Source organism: Saccopteryx leptura, chromosome 1 (genome assembly GCF_036850995.1).
Source record: "Saccopteryx leptura isolate mSacLep1 chromosome 1, mSacLep1_pri_phased_curated, whole genome shotgun sequence".
Classification (NCBI taxonomy): domain Eukaryota; kingdom Metazoa; phylum Chordata; class Mammalia; order Chiroptera; family Emballonuridae; genus Saccopteryx; species Saccopteryx leptura.
Genome location: NC_089503.1, coordinates 249,578,304 through 249,591,766, shown reverse-complemented (window position 1 = coordinate 249,591,766; position 13,463 = coordinate 249,578,304). Strand labels below are relative to the sequence as shown.

At 40.7% G+C, this 13,463-nt stretch overlaps 1 protein-coding gene across 1 annotated transcript in view; it reads left to right on the top strand.

The window, feature by feature from the left end:
* Window positions 1-309: 309 nt before the first annotated feature.
* CFAP92 (cilia and flagella associated protein 92 (putative)) overlaps window positions 310-13,463 on the top strand; it is a gene marked incomplete at its 3' end in the record, with an annotated part of 65,326 nt that continues 52,172 nt past the window's right edge. Inside the window, exons 1-3 of the mRNA XM_066360206.1 lie at window positions 310-324; window positions 935-1,219; window positions 13,049-13,236. Of these exons, the coding sequence (XP_066216303.1) occupies window positions 970-1,219; window positions 13,049-13,236 (438 nt within the window). The remainder of the gene's footprint in view (window positions 325-934; window positions 1,220-13,048; window positions 13,237-13,463) is intronic.

Below are 13,463 nucleotides of genomic sequence, written 5' to 3'. Positions count from 1 at the left end.
AGCTACTCACATTCAGAGCAGTAGTTTTTTAAAGATTGAATAAATGAGCGGATGAATGACTGAACCAATGGATTCCTGAATTTGAATATGCTTATTTGCCAGATGTCGTCTGTACACCTGGTGTGAAACTAGTGGCTGAGCCAGGAAGTCTTGTCCCCAGGGAAGTCCGCCCCGCCCCCAGTCCCCCTAACTCCCCCTCTGCGTATCCATTCCGTCTCCTAGCAACTGTCAAACACAGTTGACCCCAGGCGGCTGCGCAGTGGCTGTGCGACCTGACTGACGCCTCGGCCCTAGAAGGTTCCTGTTCAGTGCATCCCCTCTCAGGTACCATGGCACCTTGAGGGGCCGTGTTTCCCACCCCCTACTCCCCTGCACGTCACCCCACGCTGCATCCATTCCTGAGCTTCTGCCAGGTTCCGCTTTAGCCAGGTCTTGAGCCTAGCACTCAGTGCCCATTTGTGCCTTGCTTTGGGGTTCTCCCTGTCCTGTCCTTGACCTCTCCAGGCGATTGGCATTTACACTTGCTGTCCCTTAGCCCGGTTTGCCACTCACCCAGCCTCCCTAGTGGGGGCACCAGTGTTCTGCTCCCACCGCTTGTGGTTCCTGGAGAACTGCACACCCTGATGTAGCATTCCAGAAGTGCCAAATTATTGCAGCTGGGGCAGAGGACGGGGGGCGGGCAGATACTCCAGTTGGAGAAACTGGGGTTGCTCATTATCAGAATGACTGGCAAGACCATTCTCTGTGGTTCATCCACTCGTTGCCTAACTTTATTGAGTACATACTGTGTGCCAGGCAGTATCTGAGGCCTTGGCCATTCAACTCAGAAAAAGACAAGGGAAGGGAAGAGGGAGAATGATGCTTGCTCCTGAAAGAAGCCGGGCTCACTTCCTGGGAGCAGAGTGGTGACAAACGTGCCTTTCTTTTCTTCCAGCCAGGAGTGCTGGGCGAGGTGGGGTGCTCTGCTGCATGTCACTGCATGGCTGGGACTGGGAGGATGAGGACAGGGCTACCACGGGGCCCATGCCCTCCATGGGCAGCTTTTGCCAGTCTTTGAGTGAGTATGATATGGAAGAAGAGTACCTGCAGGGCAGGGCCCAGGCCCCCCAGAGCAGCAGTACCATGTCTTCAGATGGGCCTGCCAGCACTTTCAGCTCCGACGTGCCCCAGGTTGTCCCCTGCAAATTCATCGTCTCCCTGGCCTTCCCGGTGACTGCTGGTAAGTGCTAGAGTGGAGTCCCAGCACTCTCTGCAAAAAGGAGGTGGGTAGACTAATGACTTTCTCCCAGGAGTTCAGGGACACATATGCTCCCTCCATCAGCTTTCCCAAACAGGGTGGTGGATTCCAGAAGCAAAGGTCAAGAAAGAAACAACAATTTTAGGGGGCCCACTGTGAGCCAGGCCAGTAAGCTGTTACGTGACCTTCCCATACTTAATTCTCTCAATGCTCCTAAGAAGTAGGTGGTGTTATTTCTGCTTTTTACAGATGAAGAAATGACAGAGAGATTAAGGCCTTGATTCTTATGGTACTAATGGTGCATCACCTATTTTCCTTATTTTAAAATACAGACCCCCCGCCTGACCTGTGGTGGCACAGTGGATAAAGAGCCGACCTAGAACTCTGAGGTTGCCGGTTCAAAACCCTAGGCTTGCTGGTCAAGGCACATATGGGAGTTGATGCTTCCTGCTCTACCCCCTTTCTCCCTCCTCTCTAAAATGAATAAATAAAATCTTAAAAAAAATACAGACCCCCAAGTGTATTGTAAAGGTATATTGATTAGTTGTTACTGCAACAACACTATGTCACAAACCCAACCAAGCCCCCCAATTCATTGGCTTCAAAGAATGATCTCTTGTCCCTGGGATGAGCTGACACCGCCTGAGCTCCCTGCAGGGATTCTGCTCTGCTTTACAAGCCTATCCTCCTCCTCCTAGACACGTGGGCCAATCCAGACACATTCACATTAGGGAAAGGCAGAGACACAGCAGAAGCAAACCTGTCACTCAAGCACTCAAGCCTATTCGCACTTCCCACCTGCTAACATTTTATTGGCTAAAGCAAATCACACGATTGAATTCCAAGATTAGGGGCAGAAAAAAGTAGTCCACTTTTGTATACCTTTTATGCCTACTTAAACTATTGCCCCCATTATGATGATTAATTTTAGCTTCTCCTTGTATCTGTCAGCTGTGGCTTCAGATATTTTTTTTTTTTCTTTTTGCATTTTTCTGAAGCTGGAAACAGGGAGAGACAGTCAGACAGACTCCCGCATACGCCCGACCGGGATCCACCCAGCACACCCACCAGGGGTGACGCTCTGCCCACCAGGGGGCGATGCTCTGCCCATCCTGGGCATCGCCATGTTGCGACCAGAGCCACTCTAGCGCCTGGGGCAGAGGCCACAGAGCCATCCCCAGCGCCCGGGCCATCTTTGCTCCAATGGAGCCTTGGCTGCGGGAGGGGAAGAGAGAGACAGAGAGGAAGGCGCGGCGGAGGGGTGGAGAAGCAAATGGGTGCTTCTCCTGTGTGCCCTGGCCGGGAATCGAACCCTGGTCCTCCGCACGCTAGGCCGACGCTCTACCGCTGAGCCAACCGGCCAGGGCGCTTCAGATATTTTGAAGACTGTTTAGGTGTATACCATGTTTGGAATTGATCAGATCAGTCTTCTTGGTGAATTGAACTTTTTGTCTTAATGATGCTTTTTATCTTGGGTCTATTGATATCAAGCAAAAGATCCCAGAAAGAGACATCTGGAAAACGCCATCTGAAAGGAAATCAGTGCTCACTTGATCACTAACCCTCATGTTTCTTGCAGCATCTCCTAGACTTGTTTGTTTTATTTTGGGTCTTCTCCCAAAGGCCTTTACAAAACAGAGCTCTATGCAGCAAAAGTTGACGAGGACTTGTATGTCTGAGAGTCTTTTTATTCGTTTATTTTCCAATTACAATTGACAAACAATACTACATTAATTTCAACTGTAAAACATAGTGATCAGACATTTACATGCTGTATAAAATAAGTCTAGCACCCAACTGACACCATATATGGTTATTACAATGTTATTGACTATACTTCTTGTGCTTTACAACCCCATGACTATTTTTATAACTGGCAATTTGTATTTCTTAATTCCTTGTACCATTTTCATCCGTCCCTTCAATCCCTCCCCTCTGGTGACCATCAATTTGTTCTCTGTGTCAAGGAGTTTGTTTCTGTTTTGTTTGTTTATTTATTTATTTATTTATTTATTTATTATTCAAAGATATTTATTTAGATAAAACAGGATGATCAGAATAAATACCTCAGAAATCTCAAAACTAACTTGGAAAACAATGTTATTCCTGTCAAGAACATACCAGTGGAAGCAGCATGTTACTGCCACCTAGTGAAATTTTAGTGAACTACCTTTGAAAGAAGGCAACCCAAAAACCACACCTGCTTTGAAAAAGACTAAATCAATTTTTTCTTTTTATGTTTATATATATAATACATATATACATATATATATGTATATATAGTATATAATATAGTATCTATAATACATATATAATATGTTTGTACATATGTATATAATATATACATATATATGTATTATATATATCATATATATATATTTTTAATTATAATTTTATTTTTTTAATAGGGCGACATCAATAAATCAGGTTACATATATTCAAAGATCAACAAGTCCAGGTTATCTTGTCTTTCAATTATGTTGCATACCCATCACCCAAAGTCAGATTGTCCTCTGTCACCTTCTATCTAGTTTTCTTTGTGCCCCTCCCCCTCCCCCTTTCCCTCTCCCTTTCCCCCCTTCCCCCGTAACCACCACACTCTTATTAATGTCTCTTAGTCTCACTTTTATGTCCCACCTACGTATGGAATAATGCAGTTCCTGTTTTTTTCTGATTTACTTATTTCACTTCGTATAATGTTATCAAGATCCCACCATTTTGCTGTAAATGATCCAATGTCATCATTTCTTATGGCTGAGTAGTATTCCATAGTGTATATGTGCCACATCTTCTTTATCCAGTCGTCTATTGACGGGATTTTTGGTTGTTTCCATGTCCTGGCCACAGTGAACAATGCTGCAATGAACATGGGGCTGCATGTGTCTTTACGTATCAATGTTTCTGAGTTTTTGGGGTATATACCCAGTAGAGGGATTGCTGGGTCATAAGGTAGTTCTATTTTCAGTTTTTTGAGGAACCATCATACTTTCTTCCTTAATGTTTGTACTACTTTACATTCCCACCAACAGTGTATGAGAGTTCCTTTTTCTCCACAGCCTCTCCAACATTTGCTATTACCTGTCTTGTTAATAATAGCTAATCGAACAGGTGTGAGGTGGTATCTCATTGCAGTTTTGATTTGCATTTCTCTAATAACTAAAGAAGATGAGCATCTTTTCATATATCTGTTGGCCATTTGTACTTCCTCCTGGGAGAAGTGTCTGTTCATGTCCTCTTCCCATTTTTTTATTGGATTGTTTGTTTGTTTGTTGTTGAGTTTTATGAGTTCTTTGTATATTTTGGATATTAGGCCCTTATCTGAGCTGTTGTTTGAAAATATCTTTTCCCATTTAGTTGGCTTTCTGTTTATTTTATTATCAGTTTCTCTTGCTGAGCAAAAACTTTTTAGTCTGATGTAGACCCATTCATTAATTTTTGCCTTCACTTCTCTTGCCATTGGAGTCAAATTCATAAAATGCCCTTTAAAACCCAGGACCATGAGTTTAGTACCTATGTCTTCTTCTATGTACTTTATTGTTTCAGGTCTTATGTTTAGATCTTTGATCCATTTTGAGTTAATTTTAGTACAGGGGGACAAACTGTAGTCCAGTTTCATTCTTTTGCATGTGGCTTTCCAGTTTTCCCAGCACCATTTATTGAAGAGGCTTTCTTTTCTCCATTGTATGTTCTTGGACGCTTTATCAAAATTTATTTGACTATATATATGTGGTTTTATTTCTGGTATGTTCTTGGACGCTTTATCAAAAATTATTTGACTATATATATGTGGTTTTATTTCTGGACTTTCTATTCTGTTCCATTGGTCTGAGTGTCTGTTTTTCTGCCAATACCATGCTGTTTTGATTGTTGTGGCCCTATAATAGACTTTGAAGTCAGGTATTGTAATGCCCCCAGCTTCATTCTTTTTCTTTAGGATTGCTTTGGCTATTCGGGGTTTTTTATAGTTCCATATAAATCTGATGATTTTTTGCTCTATTTCTTTAAAAAATGTCATTGGAATTTTGATGGGAATTGCATTAAATTTGTATATTGCATTGGGTAATATAGCCATCTTGATTATATTTATTCTTCCTAACCAAGAACAAGGAATATTCTTCCATCTCATTATATCTTTCTCAATTTCTCTTAACAATGGTTTATAGTTTTCATTATATAAGTCCTTTACATTCTTTGTTATGTTTATTCCTAAGTATTTTTTTTTTGTTGTTGCAATTGTGAAGGGGATTATTCTTTTGAGTTCATTCTCAATTGTTTCATTGTTGGCATATAGAAAGGCTATTGACTTCTGTATGTTAATTTTGTATCCTGCGACCTTACTGTATTGGCTTATTGTTTCTAGTAGTATTTTTGTGGATTCTTTGGGGTTTTCGATGTATAGGATCATATCATCTGCAAAAAGTGATACCTTTACTTCTTCTTTTCCTATATGGATGCCTTTTATTTTTTGTCTTGTCTGATTGCTCTGGCTAGAACCTCTAGTACCAAATTAAATAACAGTGGAGAGAATGGACAACCCTGTCTTGTTCCTGATTTAAGGGGGAAAGCCTTTAGTTTTGTGCCATTTAATATGATGTTAGCTGATGGTTTATCATATATGGCCTTTATCATGTTGAGATATTTTCCTTCTATACCCATTTTGTTGAGAGTCTTAAACATAAAATTGTGCTGTATTTTATCGAAAGCCTTTTCTGCATCTATTGATAAGATCATGTGGTTTTTGTTCTTTGTTTTGTTGATATGGTGTATTACGTTAACCGTTTTACGTATGTAGAACCATCCTTGAGATTCTGGGATGAATCCCACTTGATCATGATGTATTATTTGTTGAATATGTTGTTGTATTTGATTTGCTAGTATTTTGTTTAGTATTTTAGCTTCTGTATTCATTAGAGATATTGGTCTGTAGTTTTCTTTTTTTGTGCCATCCTTGCCTGGTTTTGGTATGAGGGTTATGTTGGCCTCATAAAATGTGTTTGGAAGTATTGCTTCTTCTTCAATTTTTTGGAAGACTTTCAGTAGAATAGGAACCAAGTCTTCTTTGAATGTTTGATAAAATTTGCTGGTATACCATCTGGGCCTGGACTTTTATTTTTGGGGAGGGTTTTAATGGTTTTTTCTATTTCTTCTCTACTAATAGGTCTGTTTAGGCTTTCTGCTTCTTCTTGACTCAGTCTAGGAAGGTTGTATTGTTCTAGGAATTTATCCATTTCTTCTAGATTGTTGAATTTAGTGGCATAAAGTTTTTCATAGTATTCTATAATAATTCTTTGTATATCTACGGTGTCCGTGGTGATTTCTCCTCTTTCATTTTGGATTTTGTTTATATGAGTTCTTTCTCTTTTTTCCTTGGTAAGTCTTGCCAAGGGTTTGTCAATTTTATTGATCTTTTCAAAGAACCAGCTCTTTGTTCTATTAATTTTTTCTATAGTTTTACTGTTCTCTATTTCATTTATTTCTGCTCTGATTTTTATTATCTCCTTTCTTCGGCTGGTTTTGGGTTGTCTTTGTTCTTCTTTTTCTAGTTCCTTAAGGTGTGAAGTTAAGTGGTTCACTTGGGCTCTCTCTTGTTTATTCATATATGCCTGAAGTGATATGAACTTCCCTCTTATCACTGCTTTTGCTGCATCCCATAGATTCTGATATGTCGTATTGTCATTTTCATTAGTCTGTATATATCTTTTGATCTCTGCACTTATTTCTTCTTTGACCCATTCATTTTTTAAAAGTATGTTGTTTAGTTTCCACATTTTTGTGGGATTTTTTTCCTCCTTTTTGCAGTTGAATTCTAGTTTCAAGCTTTATGATCAGAAAATATGCTTGGTACAACTTCGATTTTTCTGAATTTGCTGATGTTGTTTTTGTGGCCCAACATATGGTCAATTCTTGAGAATGATCTATGTACACTGGAGAAAAATGTATACTCAGTCACTTTGGGATGAAATGTCCTGTTGATGTCTATCATATCCAGGTGCTCTAGTGTTTTGTTTAAGGCCACTATATCTTTGTTGATTCTCTGTTTGGATGACCGATCTAGAGCCGTCAGTGGTGTATTGAGGTCTCCAAGTATGATTGTATTTTTGTCAGTTTTTGTTTTAAGGTCAATAAGTAGCTGTCTTATATATTTTGGTGCTCCTTGGTTTGGTGCATATATATTAAGAATTGTTATGTCTTCTTGATTCAGTGTCCCCTTAGCCATTATGAAATGGCCATTTTTGTCTCTGAGTACTTTTCCTGTCTTGTAGTCAGCATTATCCGATATGAGTATTGCTACACCTGCTTTTTTTTGGATGTTATTTGCTTGGAGTATTGTTTTCCAGCCTTTCACTTTGAATTTGTTTTTATCCTTGTTACTTAGATGAGTTTCCTGTAGGCAGCATACAGTTGGATTTTCTTTTTTAATCCATTCTGATACTCTGTGTCTTTTTATTGATAAGTTTAATCTGTTTACATTTAGTGTAATTATTGACACTAGTGAGTTCCCTATTGCCATTTTATAGATTGCTTTCTGTTAGTTTTGTGTCTTATTTGATCCTTCTCTTTCGTTTTTTTATCTTTTGTTTTTATTTGGTTGTATTCCATATATCTTTCCACTGTTGCTATCTTTTTTATCTCATGTGCTTCTGTGGTGGTTTTTTCAATGGTGGTTACCTTTAGGTAATGAAAAGGGTTCCTACCCTGTTCATTGTAGTGCACTATTTTGTGAGTACTTTTGCACTCCATCGTCCTTTGCTACTGTTAATCTCCATCCTCTCCCCCCTTTCTTTTTGTTGTTGTCACAGTTTAAATTTGGTTTTATTGTGTTCTTCTTGGAGCTTTTACTTGTGGCTTTGTTTTTTTTTTGTTCTTTGTATCTGATTGGAGAACCCCCTTTAGTAATTCCTGGAGTGGGGGTTTTCTGATGATAAATTCCCTCATCTTTTCTGTATCTGTAAATGTTTTTATTTCTCCTTCATATTTGAAGGATAGCTTTGATGGGTATAGTATTCGTGGCTGAAAGTTCCTCTCTTTCAGGACTTTAAATATTGGGGTCCACTCTCTTCTAGCTTGTAGAGTTTCTGCTAAGAAATCTGATGATAATCTAATGGGCCTTCCTTTATATGTTGTATTCTTCTTTTCCCTGGCTGCCTTGAGAATTTTTTCTTTGCCTTTGGTTTGTGCCAATTTCATTATGATGTGCCTTGGAGTAGGTTTGTTGGGGTTAAGAAAACTCGGAGTTCTGTTTGCTTCATGAATTTGAGGCTTTAGTTCTTTCCACAGGCTTGGGAAGTTCTCATCTATTATTTGTTTGAGTATGTTCTCCATTCCATTTTCTCTCTCTTCTCCCTCTGATATACCTGTTATTCTTATGTTATTCTTTCTGATGGAGTCAGATATTTCTTGTAGGGCTATCTCATTTTTTTAAATTTTTGAGTCTCTTTCTTCCTCTCTCTGTTGGGCCTCAAGTTGCTTGTCTTCTATTTCACTAATCCTCTCTTCTATCTGGCCTGTTCTATTAGCCAAGCTTGTTACCTCGTTTTTCAGCTCGTGAATTGAGTTTTTCATCTCTGTTTGATTTGTTTTTATAGTTTCAATTTCCTTGGACATATATTCTTTGTGTTCATTGAGTTGTTTTCTGAGCTCCCTAAATTGCCTTTCTGTGTTTTCTTGTATATCTCTGAGTATTTTTAGGATTTCTATCTTGGATTGTCTGTCATTTAACTCCAAGGTTTCCAATATATTAAATTTTTTCTCCATAGAATTTTCCTCATCTATCTGTGTTACCTCTCTTTCTTTTGTATCCATGATATTTGATTTTCTATTCCTTAATGGCATCTGAGGGTGGTTTTGTTGATAGTATTAATGAGATTTAATAAAAAATAAAAAGTTAAAAAAATAAAAAATTGAAAAAAGTTGTTTTTTTAAAAAAAATTAATAATGAAATAAAGAAAAATAAAATAAAATAAAAATTTTAAAAAAGGAAATTATTCCCCCCCTCCTTTTTTTCTCTCCTCTCGTCTCCCCTTTCTTGAGAAAATCTTGTGGTGAATGAATTATATTGTATTTAATAGAACAAACAATGCCTGTAATGGAGGGCCTGAATTGGGGAAAAGTAATAATGGGGCAAGAAAAAAAATAATTAAAAAAAATAAATAAATAAAAAGGGGGGGTATGGACCCACAAAAAGCAAATAATGAAAAAATTTGGATCAAGAATAAAATGATTTGCGTTTAGGTGTTGGTTGACTAAGAGTTATGATGAGAGGAGTAAGAGGGAAACAGGAAAATGGGGGAACAAATTAAAAAATTACTATTGTATTTAGTGGAACAAGAGCTTGATAAAATGGAGAGCCAGGGATGGGAGCACTGCTAGTGAGTTAAAAAGGTGAAGTAAAAACCCCCCAAAATGCCACAAACATACGTTTGAGTCCCAGATAAAATAATTTGTTTGTTATTGAGGTTTGAATGATAGGAGACATAAAGGAGAAAGGAAGAAACTAATATATAGGGAGAAAAGAAAGAGAGAGAGAGATAAAAAAGAGGGAACCACTAAAAGAAGAAAAAAGAAAAAAGAGGAGAGAGAGAGAGAGAGAGAGAGTTAAGGGTTTTGGAGTGTAACCCTCATAGAGAGAAAGGAAGAGGAAAGAAAAGATAATGGGAGATGTAACACTTATGGGTAGTGTAGTTCAAGGAGAGGAGAGAGTAAGACCAGTAGTGAGTTAAACGACCAAATTGGAGGAGGAAAAAAAAAAAATCAAGGATGAAGATAAGAGAAACAAATGAACAAATATAATAAAATTGGATAGGTTATAAAGTCTGCGGATTATTCTGATTTTGAGAGGTTATCTTCTTGCTTTTTCTTTTCTCTCCCTCTTCCTGGTCGGTGACTCTGTACCCCGGGTTCTGCCCCTTTGGCACGCTCAGGTAGAGGTTTGCAGTTGATAAGTCTCTATGGCGATGTCATGTATTGTGCTTCAGTCTCGTTGGCAGTCGAGGCTCATTAGCATTTATAGGCTCCGACAGTGAGAGAGTCCGTGTTCCTGGAGCCTCTCTCCTAGTCTTTCCTTCCTCAATTAGTAGCCTGAGAATCCAGCTATGGGGTTGCTGCTGCCTCTGCCTGGATAGTAAGAGGCTCAAAGAGCTGGCAACTCCCCACTCTATTCCCACTCAGCACAGGGCTCTGGGTAAGGCTCAGTCAGTCAGAGCCGCTAGCATAATCAGCCGGGGCTTCCGGCTACTCAAAGACCTCTGGCTCTGCCACTCTGTCCGGTAACACGGGTGGGTCTGCGCCCGCAGACCAGGATGTTAGACCGGAAGTTTCGCCCTCTGAGTGAAACCCCCCGCCTGCACTGAAAAGTTCCAGCGTTGGAATTGGCTCTCGCTCCGTCCCCGTGTGCAGCTTTTTCAAGGCGCTGGGGCAGCCTGTGACTCCGCCCTTGGCCCACACAAAGGCCCCTGACTCTGCTCCTCCGTCGGACAACACGGGCTCCCACTCCCGAGGTGCTGGGAGGAGTCTCCTGCCCACTCTCTGTGCACGCAGATCAGGATGTGAGGCCGGAGTCTTGCTCTCTGAGTGAAACCTCCCGCCTGCACTGAAAAGTTCCAGTGTTGGAATTAGCTCTCGCTCCCTCCCCATGTGCGGCTCTCCCCGGGCGCTGGTGCAGCCCGGAGGCTTTCGGCCCACACAAAGGCCTCTGACTCTGCCTCTCTTTGGAGTAACACGGGCGCACCCTCCAGGGGCTTTGGAAGGAATCTCTCGCCCACTATGCACCTACCAGGGGATCAGGTAAAATGGCTGCCCCGCTTGTCTTTCTTTGTCTGGGTTTGGCGCGAGTGTTAGCTGTATTGCCCGGGTTGTCACAGGAACAGTTTTTCCTTGGCTTGGATCTCCGTGCCACAGCCTGGTTCGGCCATTTGTGCCGCGGCCTGGATCTATTCACCCCCTTTGCCCGCCTTAGTTTCTATATTCTCAGTTTCCAGTGAAAATCGCCCTGTTTAGGTTAGTGAGGAAGGCGGAGCATTTCTTACTCCCTGTTTCCTTCGGGGTTTGGTTATATATTTAGCCAATTTTTCGCTCGATCATACCTTTGGGTGTATTGCAAAACATCTGGAGGCTCCAAGGATAGGTTTTTCTGTTTCTGGTTGAAGATCTTGTTGAGGTTTGGGGGAGATTTATCGGTATCGCTTCCTACCCCACCATTACTCTGATGTCATCCTATTTATTTTTTTTACACAGTCTTTTTTTTTTATCATGCCAATACCTTTCAAGAATATGGCTTTGGCTAGATATAAAATTTTAAGTACAGTGTTTTTCCCTTCAATATCTGAGTATTTATGGATTTGTTTATAAATGTTATTTATACAAATTTTGTAAGAGAAATGAGATCTTACACATTCTATTCTAAAATTTGCTTTTAAAATATTTAACAATGTCATCAATGTCTTAGAGTTTTTTACTTTGCTGATGTTTTATTTGAAACACCTATGTAGTATGTCTCTAATTTATCCCACCCTTTATTGGTGGACATTTGTTTTCCAAATTTTTTCTGTTACAATCCTAAATCAGCCTGGCTTGTATACACATTTCTGTTCAGGTCTGTGGGCACTTCTGTAGCCTGAATTTCAAGCACTGGAATTGCTGAGTGTAAGGTAGAGCAGGTCCTTGAATAATGCTGTTTTGATCAGTGTCATTCTATTATAACATTGATGAGGTGCCTAAAAACTTCTGTTTCTGTCCATTAGCCTATGGTAAAATTGGTTTCATTTAAAGCCTGGAACTTATCAATGATATTGTAGAACTTACTGTCAGCATTTACACTTTTCGTAGATATTGTCAAATTGCCCACCAAAGGGGTTGTAACAGTTTTTTCTCCTATTGATGGGAGGGTTTCTATGTCCACTTGCTGGCCCATCTTGGGTTGAATCAGAACTTGGACTTGTGACATGCAGTAAGCTTTCTGATGAGCTGTACCTTCTTAGGACAGTCTAATGCCTTCCACGGACTGGCTAGTAAAACTTTATTCCAAGCTCTGCCTGAAAGCTAACTCCTCTGGTGGCACAAAATTCATACAGAAGCAGTCTCCTGGGGGTTAAAAACTTGACATTTTAAAACTATAGCTTTAAATATAGTAGTCATATTTTTATATAATGAAATTTGGATTAAACAGTTACGTAGCTCCTGAAACATCTTCCTGTGGTGTGCAAAGCCCCAGCCTGGAGAGTTCAGTCTAAGGTCAAGGGCAGCCGTGGAGGCCTTCGTCTCTAGCTGAAGCCCATCCTCACTTTCTGCATCCTTTCTCCCTGTCCACCCCACACTGGGCAGCTTTGCCCAGAGGCCCTGCTGGGCTCTGCCCTCTACCTGGAATGCCTATCCTCTTTTCTTGTGGAAGATTCTGCTGAGCTGCCCCTACCACCCTGGGCAGAGTTTACCCCTGCTTCTTCCTCTGTTCTTCAGAACCTCACTCTTGCTGCTGATACTACACAAATCATACTGGACTGTGATTTTTCTTTTATGTGCTTCTTACTGCTGAGACGAGGGTGAGGCAGGCAAAGTGCCTAAGGTGACAAAATCCAAGGAGGCAATCACTCTCTGAGGCACGGGAATTCTGTGCCTGTGTGCCCAGTCCGAGTCCAGAGCAGCCTCCTCATCTCCGGGAGGGCTGGGAGGGCTGAGCCTGCATCTTATCCCCCAAGCCAGGCAAGCAGGGTGGCACCTGCAGCCCCCCACAGCGTCTGGGAACTGGAGGGGAGAGGGGGAATGGATCTGCTTTCAATGCGAGGTAAAAACAAGACTCATTAAATCTGTATCTTCTAGGTCATAAAGGAAAATATCCAAATTTGATTGAAAAATATAGGAAACATCATAAAACAGACAAACCTGCAAAGAGTCACCGCTTCTACCACGTTGAGTATTTCCTTCTGCCGGATGATGAAGAGCCTAAAAAAGTTGACATGGTGGTGTTTCCAACAGTGGTCAAAGTGTTCCTGGATTCAGGAATAAAGGTAAGTGTGCAGGGGTGTGGGTCTGTGTGTGCGCATGCGTAGCCCCACATATAACATACAGCCTAACACTACACAAAGTGCTCAGCTTCCCCCAGAACTAGTTAGAAATCTAGGAGCTTGGCACCCACCCCAGACCTAACTGAATGAGAATCTGTACTAACCAGATAATGCCAATTAAATGACTTTGTATTTAGATATTTTGCCTAATAATTTCTTTGGTGTTTCAA